This window comes from Odocoileus virginianus, chromosome 15 (genome assembly GCF_023699985.2).
Source record: "Odocoileus virginianus isolate 20LAN1187 ecotype Illinois chromosome 15, Ovbor_1.2, whole genome shotgun sequence".
NCBI lineage: Eukaryota > Metazoa > Chordata > Mammalia > Artiodactyla > Cervidae > Odocoileus > Odocoileus virginianus.
The window spans coordinates 60,792,750-60,810,749 of NC_069688.1; the positions used below are offsets into that span (position 1 = coordinate 60,792,750).

Sequence of the window (18,000 nt, forward strand, 5' to 3'; positions counted from 1 at the left end):
GTGAAAATGTATACTGTACCCTAACAGATACAGAACAAAAAATTAATAATGTCGATTTTTTCTATTGTTTAGTATACCTTCAGAAGGACCTACTTTAATCTATTCAAAATATACCCATTGAGAATCGATTCAAAATATTTCATAGCAATTATATCAAGTTACCCTGTAGCATTTGTTGAAAATAAGAAACTAATTTGATAATGACTGCCAAGAAAATAGACATATTAAAATATAGTGTCTATGAGTGTTTACAAAAGGTGTCTTCTGGACTTGAACCACAGAAATAACTTATCCCTAATGAGTAAGCCCCAAGAAAACCAGATCAAAGAAACAAAAGCCTTGCTAACAGTCAGCTGTTAAAGGATGCTACACATAATACATCATAACTAATCACAGCCAGAGATTAGAAGTCAAAGGTAAACACTGACTGTTCACAAAAGGAAAAATAGAAAAGACAAGAGAAATTTTAAGGAGAGAGCTACTTCTCCCTAGCACCGTTATCCTGTCAACTACATCAGAGAACCAGCAAATGATACAGACACTGCCGTTTCTGGGGAGTTATGTACTGGAGTCATACTCACGCATCATAGTCTTGAATGACCAGTCCCACAGACCAGATTGCAGTCAAATACTCATTAACACCACTGGGGCTGATGTAATGAAGGGAGTTGGGAGAACTCGGATCACCATTGGAGCCAGTGAAGTCCACTCCCACCTGCCAAATGACAATTGCGGTCCTTACTAAGGGAAGGGCAGGGACATCCTTGATGTCCAGGAAGACACAAACACTGAAGGTTGACGCAGAAACACTGACCCCCAAGCCTGCTACTCTGATCTGCTAACAAGTCCCTGAGCCAACAGGTACTTTCACGACAATTAACTACAGCTTCAGCCTGAAGCAATCTGCTATTCCTAATTTTCTAGATGTCTTACATCATAGATTATTACATCCATGACTTTAGACATAGCAGGTTTTTTGGTACATTTGATTAGTGCTTTTTATTATTCAAATTACTGTATAATCACTGATTTATATACACGTGCTTTTTTTGTGGTGGAAAAGGTATTATTGACAAGGTCAAAAGCTGCTGGATGAACTTAGACAAACTCTCGGCAGAGACCATATTCAACAGATAGTGTAACAGATAGTGTAAATTTCATCACAAAGTCAGTTTGGCAGTAAAAGAAAGAACACTGCAAAATAGAGGGGAAAAGCCACACATTACAGTCTACTGTGAAAAATCCAGTGTGTTACTCACAGTAAAATTCAGCTGGCAGCCTCCCATGATATAGTCAAGGAATGTACATTCCACTGTAATCTAAAAATAAATAGTAAACAAAATTAAAACTTTCCTACTTTTTTAAGAGAAGCAAAGAGCTCCCTGGCATACATTTTTAATCATTTATAAACTGAACAGCACAAGATATAAACACATAGAACCCACTCCTACATTTGAATTTAAAGCAACCTACCCCTACATGTCATGAATCTGTAAGATTCAAGATAATTATAGCATGTTAAGATTAGAATATCAATAGCCAAAGATGAAATACACTGGTTTTAAGAAACTAGTAATGAGTTTAATATGTGGAGACTTTAATAAGTTTAAAAAGAAAAACAAAAGCAAAAACTCCCAATTGTTAAAGAAATCTCTTGGGTTTTTTCCCTTCGCTCACAACATCTCATCTTGAAATTATAACCAGAATTGATGCACTGAGTCAAGTAATTTCCACTGATGTACCAGAAAAACACCAATGACGCCTTGTATTTCCTAAGATAATGAAAAACTTTAAAATTCTTTGTCCTTTGCTAAAAAGCTGTAAAACCTTGGAAGCAAAGTTACTTGAAAGATTTCTCTACTATTTCCTGTTCTCTAAAGGTGCTGAGATGCTCATGTAATTTTCAACTGTTCAAAGTGTTTGTGTGATATATACCATATTGATAGAAAAACTTAAAATGTGATCTCATTACACTATCAGCTGTCAAGAGCAACTGACCTCACACTGCTTCACACTGATAACCCCTGAATTCTTGTAGCTTTTCTTCTTTTGCCTCTTTTTTTCATTTATGCATTCGAATTCAACCTATAAGAAGAAAAGACAAAATGTTCATTATTATTAGTGATATTAGAAATGCCCATGTAAATTTAAGTGAATGACTTTTTTCTCTTGGAATCAAACCATTTACTGATACAGGTCTGTTACAAAATACAAATCTGAAACAATTGCACACTATATTATATATATGAAATATTTATCAGTCACATTTTCAAAAAGCACTTCTAAAGTTTTGTACCTTTAAAAATAGTTTCTAAGTATAAATGTTTCCTTTGTAGATCATTTCCTTATAAATGCTCCAAGTAATCATCTTTTTTCTTTATAACAAAAGAATAAAATATTATTTTTAGCTGTCATCCAAAGTACAAAAACACACTGCTTAGCAAAGAAAAAACCAACCATCAGAAAACACAAATATATGAAGCTCATCTCTATGGTAGAGTATGCAGCAAAGATCATCCCTTTCCACTGGGAATATGTATAGAAACAGATTACATCTTCCCACAAATAGATCATCTTCCCTTCCAACTCCTACCCACTGCTTCTGGAAGGCTTGGCTCAAGTCATCCTTCTCCAGAGCATCAGCTCCTGTTCTAGTCTCTGCCATCTCTCTCATTAAGCTGCCACAACTACATAAAACTTACATACTTGGCATTAACCTCAACTGTTTCATTTCATTAATTTTTTTCATAGCTAGGGTACAGTTACTTCCAAGTTATACCCTGAAATTCTCACTGTCTTGCCTAGTAATAAGAGACACTCAGTGAATACTGGATAAGTCACCTCTTCTGGTCAATAGAAAGCAACTTACATACTTTAGCCAGAGGCATTACTAATTTTCTAAGAATCAAACATTTAAAAATACCTTTGAAACAATGATACAAAACAAAATAATGTTAAAAAAAACTTTTTGATGGTTAAGGATCCTGCCAGAGTTTGTCATTATCATGCATATTAATTATTGAATATTAAAGATGCAGAAATGTCCTAAACAGAATTCTTACTTGTAAAAGGCTACATGACTTCATCTCATTTATCCACATTTTTCCAGTATCCACCCAAGCAACAAGCACTGTTCTAGGCACTGAACACAGAGTTGATAAGATACAGTCCTGACTCCGAAGATCGGGTGGATAAACGCTGTCACGGCAACAGTATTAAAAGCCTCATTCTATCATGGGAGGGAAGGATCGAGTTAGCTGGAGTTAGGAGAGTTTCACATGCTGATGGCATCTTCTCGTCAGCTGCACCAAAGGAGTGAGTTCCTAGACCGCTAATGCTTTATTTTTACATCAGTTATCTCATGCAATTCTTCCAACAACCTTGCAAGACAGGCTTAACGTCCCCTTTTAGGAACTGAAGGGGCTTCCCTCACAGCTCAGTTGGTAAATCACCTGCCTGCAGTGCAGGAGACCCGGGTTCGATTCCTGGGTCAGGAACATCCCCTGGGGAAGGGAATGGCAACCCGCTCCAGTATTCCTGCCTGGAGGGTCCCTGGACGGAGGAGCCTGGTAGGCTACAGTTCACGGGGTCGCAAGAGTCGGACAGGACTGAGCGACTAAGCCACCGCCACCTACGTGCTCTGTAAAGTATCACACGGTTAGTTTCTGGTTCATTCTCTTCCAAAAGCAGGGCATTTACTGGTTCTGCAAAATAACAACAAACTGAAACCAGGGAAACGATGATACACATCACCCCTCATATTTAGTTCTTTCAGGAAGCTTGCTTTATGTTAAATGCTCAGATGGTCACAATTTTCCATTATTTCTGCCCTTAAAAATAAATGAATATACATATATATATCTTTAAGCAGAATATTCACAGCTGAATTTTACTGTTGTTTTAATTTAGACTGCTAATTCAATCTCTGCATTTAAACCATTAGGTGTGACTGGAAAAGCCCTTCTTACTTCACACAAGCACTTCCGCTACACAAGTTCCTGGGCTTTGTGACCTGGGCGTAAGGACAGGACTGTGTGTGTGCGTGTTCGTTCAGTCGCTCAGTGGTGTCTGACTCGTTGCGACCCCGTGGACTGTAGCCCTCCAGACTCCTGTGTCCATGGAATTCTCCAGGCAAGAGTACTGGAGTGGGTTGCCATTTCTCACTCCAGGGGATCTTCCGACCCAGGAATCAAATCCACGTCTCCTGCACTGGAGGCGAATTCTTACCGCTGAGCCTCCCGGGAAGCCTGCAGAGACAGGACTGGAGACCTCTACACGACCTACCGAAGATTCTAGTCCGCTATGTTAGTTCAAAACTCATTTCTCCCAATCATTCAAATCAAAAAGCTAGTAAGTTCTACTTATTCACTTCGTATTTAAGTTTTGATCTAAAACTATCAGTATCTTCTTTTGGGTCACTTCACTTACATAAGTTGGTAAAAAAGACCTTCCCACCTGACCATAATTTCTTTCCTTTTAAACTGCATGTTCGGATTTTCAAAAGCAAATGCTATATTCATGAGCATTATTCAGGTCACAAGTAGATAGTAAACATTTCAGATTAGTCTAAGTAAGCTAAAAAGAGAATTAACTTATTTCATTCAAACTAGAAAGGTAAGTAAGAGGGAGGCAGTTTTTAAGTTTTATTTATAAAAAACACTCTGGAATAGTTTTTAGGTACTTTGCCATAGAGACAGGAAAGTTTCAGAAGCAATCTTAGAAATAGGTGGGGATGCTAACTAACAAACTGAATGCAGTTAAGGCAAACAAACAATCCTAACAAAATTAGTCCATTAGATGGCAGCTTAATACTACATAATTTGAGGCAGTATAACTATGCTTGTATCCTTCCTTTGGGCAAGGACAAGTCAGAGAGGGACAGAAGGTAAAAGCTAATTTCTAAAGTATCCAAAAGGAGAATAAATGTCCAAAATTCAAGCCTAAGTATTTGCCTCATGTAGATATTAATTATGGTGGCCAATGAAATGCCAAGATCTTTGAAACGAAGGCTTTTCAATCAAACCACATATATTTGTCCGTAGCGAAAGGAAACCAAACCTCTAAACACAAACTCGCCCCAAGTAAGAATTTTGCATCAGCTGACTACTTAAACAAAATCCAGAAATTTCAGAATATTACATATTATAGAGTAAAAGCAAGGAAAGCTATTTGCTATTTCAAGAGAAAAAATGAAGTAATAAATACAGGGCCAAATATAAGATATACACAAATCACAAAGGGGCAACTTACAGGTGAGTTTCTGGAGGCTTCTTTCAGTTTTGTCATTGTGGTTTGAAATGTTCCAATGAGATCATGTGACCCATCGTTGTCATAATCATAACACTCTACCTATAAGGAAGCATAATAGAAATATATAAAAATCAATATGATTTTGTTTAAAAGAATTGGTTGCAATAAATGCAACTTACCAAGAAGTGCACTTTTAATTAAAATAAGTGAAACTGTTTAATACACAGTCCCACTTGGAGAAGCAGGAGCTAAGTGCCTAGAGGGGTAATACTGAAACCCTTTCAAGCCCTGGCTATTCTTGGGATGGGATTCCAAGACAGATGAAAACACATCTACACGTGTTTTGTAGGCACATGAAAAACACAAATACTGTTGAAATTCCATGTTGAGCAGTTTTCAATTCCTGTATATGCCGTTTACAAGTTCTAACAAAGTCGAAATGGAATTAGACCTTCTTTCTCATCCACTTTTTACCTTGCTATTTTACAATGGCTAAAAGCCACTATCTATCTGAAGGAAGAAAGCAAGTTAGTATCCTAGGCAGCTAAAAATCATATAATTAAATTCTAGATGATTTATAACTATGGAAAATGTATTTCATTGGCTGCAATCTGGTGAGGCTCGGCTTCTTTTAGGAGTTAGATTCAATGAAGTTGGATTTGCATCATTCTGAGGATCACAACTCCCACAATGAAAAGGAAAATTCCAGGAAAACAGTATTTAATCCACTGAGGAAGTATCTACACTGGGTCATAACAATGCTATTTCCATATAAGACAAGGTCAATCCTAGTCTGAGCTATGGCTTTCATTAAATGCTCACTGTTTCTTAAAACATATGGAAGACAGCTAAGAGTATCTGACTTCCATGTAGTTTGGTACCATGCTGGCAGATGCAGTCAAAGAGTATTCACAAGAATATCTGAATATTCATTGCAGTGAGAAAATTAACATGGTGTGAACTCGTAGCAAGCAGATGTGTTCACTGTGATGATAAATAACTTGAGTTTTCATACTGCTTTATAACTACAAACGTTTCTTCCTGCAAATATTCATTATGTGCACTACACACATTATCTACTGAGGATGTCAGGTAGACAGAAGAATTTAATAGTCTTAGAAGATGACACATCTTGTGTGGTAACCAACAAAGTAAGTCTGTGCCAGGAAAACTTCTGAATACTTCTAGAGCCTATGATTTAAGATAAAAGCCTGTAACTGAAAAACAATTTGCATTTACCCTATCCCATAATCCGTTATAAAGTTATATTAATCAAGCTAAAACACTCAGGATTTATATATATTCACCAAGCAAAGTGATCCTTTTTTCTCAGTTCTATGAAAAGTGAATTGAGTGCTTATCAAAACAGGAAGTCTTTCACTCCATATATTTTCATTATTTTTCAAGACTAAAAATCAAATGATCAATAAATGAAAACAAACTAGGTCTAGAATTGCAATTCTGAGTAACAGTGTTTTTATTTATTTCCACTACTTCAGTCACTAACTCTTGATCTACATATCTGATACTCAATTTTTATTTTATTTTTTTATACTCAATTTTTAAACCAAAAGTCCTTTATCTGACAGAAAATTAATAACATTAATAATTTTTCTAGAGGGACTAAAATTAAAATTAAAATAATCTTAATATTTTAATAATTTCATTTTAAGAGGTTTTTTTTTAATTACAGAAAACAGAATTTTACATCTTAGAACTACATTCAGAAAACTCTAATTTATACCTAAGATGACAAGATCAGGCTTTGATAAGACCAAGATTTTATTTAAATGAAACTTAAGGAAGAGCTAAAACTGTTCATGTTTAGACTGTCCAAAACTTCTGGAATGCAAAAACATTTTTAAAATGTAATTCCTGATAACTCACTGTAATAAACATATAAGAAAAGTTCACTGTTGCCCCATTAAAGACAAATGTTAGATGTTAAAGGAAAATGTGACATTTATTATGCTGACATGTGTTCAGATACAGTTTGAGGTAAATGGTGTTAACAATTTATGACATTTAATTTCTCTTCTCAAGAATTCAAAAACCAGTACTGTTAGCTGTTTTAAACAACAGCTTCAGTAGTCTGTGAACCTGAAATGTACACATATATACATATGTGCATATGTATATATGCAAAAGAATGCACACATCACACAATACTACATTCACTAATGCATTCTCAGTTTAGACATGCATGGTTATATTATTCACACAATCTTATGAAAGTAATAATCCATGCTAGAATGATAACACTGGGACGTTCACACTGCAGCAAAGAAATTACCAATAATTCCGACTCTATTCTCTGCTCTATAACTCTTTACTACACCTCTAAGCAATTTCCAAACACCAAGAGAATCAGTGATAGATGACTTTCTGATGACTGGGAACAAATACAGAACTAAAGAAAGAAAGACAGAGATGGTGTGGCAAACCAATTGGTATACAGTGAAAACAAGTGGAGAATCTTTTAAGAATGAAGACATTCATCAGAGAAAGCTCAAAAAATCAGTTTACTTACTATAATAAAATAGCCCTGTGAGCATGACACTGTGCACAAAAAAAGAAGTTTAAGAAATTGTTAAATTTCTTAAATTGTTAAATTTAAAAATGTTAAATTTTAAAGTTGTTAGATATTGTTTCATTGTTAATATATTATTATAAACAATCAGAGTTGAGCATTTTTTTCCGAGCCTTTCTTGCTTCTTAGATCTCATGAAGCCTTAACTTATTACTTTCAATGTGAAAAGCAAAAGGTCTAGATTTAATACGACAGTAAAAAGTGTCAACTACAGACGGGCCGTCTCCGTGGGGGCTTGCACCCGCCCCTACAGGGATTAAATCGAGAGATGCTGCAGCGGCAGCCCTCTAACAGCCGCTGAAGGGTTCGGGGTGGAGGGCAGAAGTGAGGCGCTCTGTGTCCAGGGGAGAACCTGCAGGACAGGTCTTCAGACAGTTAAATATTCGCAGGAGCTGATTGTATGAAGCCAGTTCTTGCATCTCCACATATCTAGAAAAGCACTAACATCCTTCACGGTGACGACCGTTTCTCATGACCAGCAGAAGCTTCACAAGACTCGTAGAAACTTTGGGAAGAACCTGTGCTTGATTGCATGCATTCCCCCCTCTACCAAAATCACATCAACACTGACCTTTCCCCTGCCTCTTTGGAACAGCTGCTCAGAGCTCTCCGAGGCGCTGTCTCTGCGGTCCCCATACTGTCCCAGATAAAACGTAACCCAAAACTATATCTCACATTGTGCGTCTTTTCTAGTTGATGAAAGTAACGTGCAAAGCTACTTTTCTATTTATTTTGCACCAAAATTTTCACTGCTGTTTGAAATATCACACAAATCATATTAATTTTTAAAGTTCTCTGAAAAATAAGGAAAAAATTTATGAATCTAAGAAATAAAATGGTTTTCAATAATAATAGCATGGCTACTGTGTTTAACAGTTTATGAAACTTTTCATGTACGTTAATTTAATCCTGATTTTATTTTGTTATGTAGACATTATTTTCTCCATTATATAAGTAAGGAAGTTAACCTGGTCAAAATCCCTTAGCTGGTTCAAGGTCTAAGTCAAGTCTTGGACTGCGGTTTGACTCCAAGTCCCTTCATCACCTTTCCTGCTTTCACCATACAAATTATCAAAAGAAAAAAACAAAAAGCAAAAAACTCACCTCAGTTTGCTGACCTCTGAATATATGAAAAGGTGCCTATCAGGCATCATATGTAAAGAGGTGACTAATATAAAAGTATCTTTAAAATAATAAATCTGTTTTGATAAATGGCTATAAGTGAAAACATTAAAAAAAATTCTTAGCTATCTGCTGCAGCTCCGTGGTCCTACTTTGCTTTCCTTTAAAGACTCTAAAACTAAAGCCATCCATATGCTTTAATAAATGACACCTTCCTCTGAGCTCCGGGAGTTAGTGATGGACAGGGAGGCCTGGCATGCTGCAGTCCATGGGGTCACAAAGAGTCAGACACGACTGAGCCACTGAGCTGAACTGAAAATCAGTGACCAAAAATGTCACCACTATTGTACTCTGCGCTGAGGGCAGAAGGAAGCTCCGGGTTCTCAGTTAAAGTAATACCTATTTTTATTGCAAGGGACACGCCAAAGGCAAAGTGTGCAGTTAACTGTTTCTAGTCACAGAACGGAAGAATCTTATTAAAAAGTAGGGAAGACTTAAATATTTTATTTTAAAAAATGAAGAATAAAATAAAAACCACAATGTTTGATTAAGCATTCAACAGATCAACAGATCATTCAAAATGTCTCTGCTCCTTTAGACTGACTGCTTATCAGAAACATTTCTATTTTAGCATTCCTAAATATAAATAAAGTTCAAACTTACATCATTTACTTTCTTTAAGGACTATCCAATAAATTAATTTAAAAAATCAGGGTATTTGTATGTGTGTACATAATATATATATAATTTTCAAATTACCTTAATAGTTTTATCCATATCTCCATAGCACAGAGAGTTAAGAGAGATCTTAAAAGGCCTCCAAACAGGATTCAAGTTGTTTTTAACAACCTATTAAAAACAAAAAAAGGCCAGTTAGAAAAACATTCCATTCATCATTAGTGTTTTGCTCTTGCCTTTCCCAGGTTCCCACCAAATGCACCATCACCCTTCACCTCTTCACCCGTCCAACTTCGTCGGTGAAAATCTAGCTAGGACCATATTATACACCTGTTACATGAAAAATGCGGGGGACTAACTAGTCAAGATACATTCTGAGAAAGAAAAAAAACTGGGCAATATACCCGGCCATTACAGACGCACTGACGAACGCGCTTCCTTTACGTCCACTGAAAAGGTCTAAAGGCAACGGCAGCCCAGTGGCAACGAGCTCTCACACCCTGCTCTGCAAACCCTACCCTCTTAGAGGAAAATCGGGCCTCCTAAGAGAAACAGCTCGTTCCAGACAGGGCAGGGTAAGCACAAGGTGAACTGAGAACATAATTTCACATAAAATAAGATGGTGCTTGAGGACTGATTTGTTGGTGTTTAGTCACTAAGTTCTGTCCAACTCTTTTGCGACCCCACAGACTGTAGCCCACCAGGCTCCCCTGTCCATGGGACTTCCCAGGCAAGAATACAGTTAGATGTGCTGCCATTTCCTTCTCCAGGGGATCTTCCCCGCCCAGGGATCAAACCCACATCTCCCGCGTTGGCGGGAGGGTTCTTTACCACTGAGTCACCTGGGAACATAATAGCCAAATGCAAAATGTGAACCTGCAATGGGCCCTGTGTTAGACAAAACAAAACACATAAAAAACATGTTTGGGGAAACTGGGGAGATCTGAAGACGAATGGTATAGTAAATTATGTTACTAAACCAATGCTAACCCTCTCAGTTATGGAGGTGTAGAGAAACGCCTTTCTTCTTGAGAAATACCTGCAGCATTTAAAGGCGAAGAGCCACGAGGTCTGCTCCCTACATTAGGACGGTTTTGCAAAAGGGCATGGACGTGGCTGTGAACAAGACGGAGCACACACACGTGTGCCGTGTGACCGTTTGATAAATCCAGGTGAAGGATACACTGCTATACATTTCAGGGTTCTTTCCAGGATCTTAAAAATAAGGCAGAGGGCCTTCCCTGGGGGCCCAGAGGTGAACAATCCACCTGCCAATGCAGGAGTCAGGTTCAGTCCCTGGAGCATCCCACAGCCCTTGGGGCAACTAAGCCCGTGAGTGCCGCGACCACTGAACCGCACGCCTGGAGCCCTCGGTCCACAAGAGGAGCCAGCAATATGAGAAGCCGGACACCACACGAGAGCAGAGCCCACGCGCTGCAACCGGAGCGAGCCCGTGGGCAGCGGCAAGGACCCAGCTGGGCCGAAAGCAAGTAAGTAAAGAAAACCACTAAGCATAGCAGCCCTTCTCATTAAAAAACAGAAATGAGCATGCTGGCCTTGTGTCTCTGGCAGTTATATACGTCTGAATTCAGATGAATATTTTTTAAAAATACATAAATTTTTAAAATTCAGAGTACCACAACCCCAAAGGAAACTTCAACACTACTTTTCAAGTTCAGATATTCACCTCCGTTCGATGAACCATTAGCCAGTTTCCATCAGATGTCTGCTTGTGGAATTCTAGGTAAGGATCTGACTTCCCAAATAGATCCTACGTTAAAATAAAAAGCAAAGCAATTATTCTCCTCCTAAAACATGTGAAACACTTTATACATGTTACATGTCTGTAGTACCTGAAGTTTAATTCTATTCTACAGAGAAACATATATATATATATACACATAGTACAATACAGCAGTAAATACAAATCCCAATACATTCCTCACAAACATAAACTTGCTGAAGTCTACAAGGAGAACTTTTAAGGCATTCCTGATAAATGCTCACTATCCTTACACCCTTACATCTCAAAAAACATGATGGCTTTAAAATACAGTGACCAACAGAACCCATTATCAACACAGGATGCTTTTAGCTTCTTTTCATTATTAACAGCATTCACTCATTCACACAGCACCAAGTAGTTTTATATAAATGATCCCATACATTAGTCGTACTAGCTCTGTGAGAGACAGGACACAGTGGATTCAGAGGAGTTAAATGACTTTGCCAAAATCACACATCTGATGAATTGATGGATCTGAGCCTTGATTTCACATCCTACCCTTCGATGTCCAATACCCGTTCAGCAGCCCCACACGTTTCTTTACACAAACACAGGGGAGCCCAGACAAGCAGATACGTGAAGTGCACGACAGAAGTGCTTGGGGGTCACAAGATGCACCCCCCATCTCCCCCGCAATTCACCATGGCACAGCTCTCCTGTACAATGCCCAGGTACAGAGTGTCCAAACGTCCCCTCAAGGCCATCTTACACACGTACACACACAGACACTCTTCCACAGGGAGACAGAATTCTGGAAAGATGTACAAGGGTAAAACTCAGATAGTAAGATTGTGGATGACTTTACTTTCTCATTTTTATTTATCTTCATTTTGAAATTTCTATCCTCCTTAGCATACATTACTTATTATTTGTGAAAGTGAAAGGACATCTACTAAGCCCAGAGGAATGTAAGCAGATATATTCCTAAACTGAAGATTTTTTTTCAATCCTGAATTTACTTCAATATTAAATTAAGAACTAAGATAATTTTATTTCCCTCCTTAGCATAGTTTAATGTTAAGAAAGGAACACATCCCTCATAATCAAAAATAAAAACACAAAGACTACACAGAACTTTTAAATTTAACCTTCTCTCTAAGAAGAATTTAAGCAATGTAATAAGCCTCCCTGTGCTCCATTTTATAAAACTAAGAACAATATAGTATACACAGAGAAGTTAACTTTCCCAAAAGCATATGAACATCCCTGTCTCTTTTATCGTAGAAATAATCTTTTGAGAAAGGCAGAATATCATTATTACCATATTGAAGGTCAAAAAACATACCTTGTTTGACTGTTGATTAAGCTGTCAACAGTAGAACTAAAATAAGAAGTAAAAGTCCCTGACTCTGATCTCTGGGATAAGTTAAGTCAAAAAAGCAAGGCAGAGAAATGCATGTGTAATATTAATATATTATGCTACATTTAATCAAAGACTGGGGCTGGGCTGGGGTATGGAAATATAAATATATACATACACATGCATGAACACTCATACCTGTCTATATGACCTATGCATGCATATCTATCTGTTTGTATGTTTATATACACACAGAGATACACACAAGAGACGTACGTGTACATACACACAAAATACATAATACATACACACACACACAAAAAACCTTCTTTTTTTGGAAAATGAAGGATTAAGCCATTAAATATAAATTTTACAAAAGTATAAAATATAGCAAGAGAAAAAAATGTAGCGTGGACAGGGAAAGAAGCTACATTTCTTGAATATAGTTTGTTTTCTGTTGGCTTTGGAACCATCTTATACATGACTATAAAGCAAAATTAAACCAAACAAATTTTAAAGCAATCTCTAAATATCAAAAGCAAAATCTGATTATGTGCTAATGTTACAGCGTAACCATCAGAGAAGAATTACTCCTTTAAAACACAGGAATTAAATCCGTATAATTCAAGTGGAATATATGACCCTAAAGGCAAAAGGAACTCCAAAGAAAGGTCAAACTATTTTCAGGAAAAAATTTTTTATTATAACATGTATATTTGTATTCTTAAACTGTTAGATATTACATAGGGCAAAACATAAGCAATTACGTTAGTTTCCTTAGGAATCAACATTTTGACATAAGTGAAAAAAGGTGTAACTATAGAATTAAAGAAATAACAGCCTTGTAATTCTACATTTGAATTGGAATTTGTTATATAAGTTTACGATTTAGTTTTCCTTAAAAAAGAAAAGACTTTCCTACAGCTATCTACTGAAGAGTCCTAGAAAGAATGAGCAACAACAACCAATAAACATTAAGCACCCCTAGTTCCTGGACTCCCTAGATCCTGGACTCCCCGTAGCAAGGCTCCCTTTAACCTGCCAATCTGGGGCAGAAATTAGATAAAATAAGCCTGGAACATGCGTCATGCCACAGAGCAAGAAGCTAGCCAAAGACTTCTGAGACCATGCCAAATGGTCTCAGGGACAAACTTAAATAGGTTCCCTCCCATAGGTCAAACTTGGGATACTTTAAGTATCAATAAGAATTAATAGAGTTCCTAGAAATACTAAAAAAAAAAACAAAACAATTTTTTAAGTTCTTCTGTAAAAGTCACATTTATAGAAATTTATTATTCTAAAAGATAGTAAATATGAAAAAAATCAAACACTTCAACTTGTCTTTTCTGGACTATCTTGGAATAAACTATCTGGGAATAAATAAAGATCTAATGTGAAGAAAGATACTTCTCTCGAGAGAAGAATTCCTGCTAATAAAAGAAGCAGCAATAACAGCATGAGATTAACACTATTTTAAGACTCAATAAAATAATATATCTAGGTAGTCATCATCAACGGTCACTAATACCCCAAAAACCAGAACTGGACAATGTGAGCCTCCTGATGGAATTAATGCCACCACCTATGAAACTCATACCGATTCAAAACGCCACTAGATCATACCTCTAGATTCAATTTCAGCTGATAGAAATCAGGAAATAAAATACGGAGAGACGAACATATTACATGACATCACAGGGATTTAATTAGTGTATACTGTCCTGTATACTTCTACAGGACAAAGGAGTCAGTTTACTGAATAAATTCATGGATGGATAGGTAGGACGGAGGGAAAGAGAGAGAGGGGGAACAAGAGAGCCGTACAGAGAGGAAGGGAAGGAGAAAAGGGGAGGGGAGAACTTGAAGATTAAAAAAGTGTAAGAGACGCATTAACCAACTGTATTATTTAAAAAGTCCTTAGAGATACATTTACACCGACAGATGAAATGATATGATGTCTGGGAGGAGGGAAAGTAGATAGGAGTAGGGATGAGATAAAATTGGTCATGAGTTTTAACATTTTTAAAGCTAGGTGGTAGGAATGCAGAATTTTTTAGAAATACTATTCTATTTTTGTGTATGTTTAAATTTTTCCAAAATATTTTTTAAAAGATAACTGTCTACTAGTCTAGGATATTTGCAAACTGAATTGTAAGCTAAATGAAAATGATGAAGAATATTGATTGCATTATAGAATTACATACAAAAGTCACTCAAAGAATAATTCCAATCCAGGGTATACATTATACTTAAGTGTTCTCATTAGTACTCATCCTAAATTTTGAATGCAAAGAGGAAAGTGAAAGTGACAGTTGCTCAGTCGTGTACGACTCTCTGCAACCCTGTGGACTATAGAGTCCATGGAATTCTCCAGGCCAGAATACTGGAGTGGGTAGCCTTTCCCTTCTCCAAAAAAGAAAAGGCTTTGCTAATTTTTGATTCAATATCTGTGCTCTAATCATGTCCAACACTTTGAGACTCTGTGGACTGAAGCCTGCCAGGCTCCTTTGTCCACAGGATTCTCCAGGCAAGAATACTGGAGTGGTTGCCAAGCCCTCCTCCAGGGGATCTTCCAGACCCAGGGATCGAACCCACAGCTCTTATGTCTCCTGCACTGGCAGGCAGGTTCTTTACCACTAGCACCATCTGAGAAGCCCCAAAGAGGAAAATCTAATCAATAAAGCATGGAATTTTCGCTTTTTTCCTTAAGTAATTCAAATACACTCTAAAATATCTCTTACAATAACGTTAATGTTTGTACTAACTCTTCTTTTAAGCTATACAAACTCTTTGGTTACATCCAAAGGAAAGAGGTAAAGAGAAATATCTTCTGCTTAAACACACATCCACATACAAAATAGAATTTGGAAATAACACTCTAAGTGATGCTTTAGACAACAGAGTTCATAATATTAATTGCATTATTATTTTCTCAAAAAGTAATCAATGTGAGGGGAAAAAAAGATGATATCCTTATTGAAATCTGCATCACCCACCTACCTTATTATCCAGTTTTCTTGCTTCCATTTCAAACAAGACAATTCTGTTATCCTTTATTTCTTCAGCTGAAATCTATGAGTAGACAAGGTAAAGTAAAAGAAAACGTTTGGGGGATTCTGATACAGTCATGAAGTACCAATTTATCCTGTTATCTAATACAAAGTCTACACTAACATAGTATAGTCTAAAATAAGTAACAAAATGGTACCATTAAGAAAGATTTGTCATTATTTCCTTTATGCATGTGAAATAAATATATTTCCAAAATACGCCTAATTTACATTATGCAACTTTCTTTTTAATGTTGTTGCCCAAACTGGATCTTCCTTCTTCCAATGGAAAAAATCAAAGTCCTGCATAAGAAGCTAGCGAGAGCTCTCCAGAGACGGAGAAGCATGAGTAAGTTACACCTAGAGAACACTACACGCTCAAATAACAGCTCGGTACTTTCAGCCAAGGTAACTGAAAGACTTACTCTACTCAAAAGCAAATTCCAGGCTATGATGGTCCCAAAAGCCATAAAGCTAACTACTGGTAATGATCTCTGTCCCCCACATAGACGTCAACACCCCCAACAGACTGGACATGCTTGTGCTTCAGGCACCTAAACTAGAGCAAACAACTACTCAGAGAAATGCGTTCGATAGTTGTGGTAATCCTCAAACACGACTCTCCCAGGGAGTCAGCCTCCCATTCCCAGGCAGAGCTAAAGTTAAGACAGCTGTCTCTTCAGGAACTGCTTACCTGGACCGCAACTCTAGAACATAGAACATTTAAAAGCATGGCACTATATAATTTGAAATCTAAAATAAGATAATGCATATATTCACTTGCCCAGGTCCAGCATTCAGCAAGGAAACATTTAGGTAAGAGGATGGATAGCAAAGTGCACACACGCACACACACACACACAAAATACGGTTAAGAGCTGAGCGGTTCAATGGCCTTGTCATAATACAGGATCATTTGGGAATCAAAACAATTATGGAAAGTTTCTGTCATGTCGATGGGACTATTTTTGATCTGCTGAGAGCCAAATTGATCCAGTCACATTATTAAGTAATTTCTTCCTAATCTGAGAATTGATGCTTCCATTAGGAAGAGGCAAGCATTACCAAGATGCATGTGACTTTCTTTTGGGAACAACACAGTTTCCATCTGTGGTCGCTCTAAGGCAAGTCAAGGGTGAGGGGAGGGCAACATTCAGGATCAAACGATAAAGCTGCTATAGAATGTCTGTCTGATATACACAGTCTCAGCTTGTCCTCTCGTGCTAATCTCAGGAGGCAAAAGACAAGTATTTCAAAGGATCTTATTTTACCGTAATGCTCCCTTTCCCTGCAGGTCTGCCATTTTTAAGCACCAGTGGTCGAGTTAGCTTCTTACTGGAAACAATCTGTTAAAATGGGAAAGTGATACAAAGAGCTATTTCACTTCAACATGTGAATGCTTCAACTAAACAGTTTTCAAAAGACTGTTGAGAAAAAAGTACACAAAGTTATTAGAAATGGAATAAGTCCATTCCTTAAAGATTTAGAGATTACAAAATGCATCTGCACCCAATGGAAAAGACTTCCAAGGAGCCAATCCTGGTGTATAAAATCTCCCCAAACCACTAGTTTCTTCATCAACCACTTCAAATTTTCCTTGTAAAGAAAAAAAAGGGCCAGATTCTCATCTCATATACAAATCACCAAGCTGAAACAAAACTCCTATAGGTAACAGGGGTCACCTGTCAATTTCTCAACTGACACATAACTTCAATGTATAATCCTCATAAGACATCATTTTGATTAAAATAATAGAGTAAGTGCAGATACTCTCACACAGGTATGTTTCTCCAATTTGCTATAATTTTAGATATACTGTGATTTTTTTCCAAAAAACAAATACTTTAATTTTCTTTTTGATACAACTATCAAAGTTTTAGAAATCTGATCAGCTCCACGTTGTCCTTGAGACACAGGAAATAGCATGATCTCCAAAAAAATTTCAACACTAAAAGATAAACTCGTTCAAGACAAATCTTAGATGTCAGCCACTGGAAAAAAATAACTCCTCCCCCTGAAAGTCCCATAAGCATGGTCACTGTCACTCCTTAGAAGTCAAACCGAGTTGGGAGCACAATGGGGAGCTCACAGACACACCCCTGCTCCGACCCAACCTGTGATATCCTAGAAAGACAGAAAATTGAGCAACTACAATAAAATATGGTGAACATTAAGCTAGAAGGAGTGGAGCAGACATGATGTGAGCACAGTGGGGTGAGCCAAA

General features: G+C 37.2%; 1 protein-coding gene across 3 annotated transcripts in view; it reads right to left on the minus strand.

Moving 5' to 3' along the window:
* The window catches only part of CPNE3 (copine 3), a 47,969-nt gene that overhangs the window by 15,620 nt on the left and 14,349 nt on the right, over positions 1-18,000 (minus strand). For all 3 annotated transcript variants that reach the window (XM_070477433.1, XM_070477434.1, XM_070477435.1), the window contains 8 exons: positions 17,048-17,122; positions 15,727-15,798; positions 11,328-11,411; positions 9,722-9,811; positions 5,251-5,349; positions 1,999-2,085; positions 1,260-1,319; positions 582-715 (listed from right to left, as the gene is read on the minus strand). In XM_070477433.1, the coding sequence (XP_070333534.1) occupies positions 582-715; positions 1,260-1,319; positions 1,999-2,085; positions 5,251-5,349; positions 9,722-9,811; positions 11,328-11,411; positions 15,727-15,798; positions 17,048-17,122 (701 nt within the window). The remainder of the gene's footprint in view (positions 1-581; positions 716-1,259; positions 1,320-1,998; positions 2,086-5,250; positions 5,350-9,721; positions 9,812-11,327; positions 11,412-15,726; positions 15,799-17,047; positions 17,123-18,000) is intronic.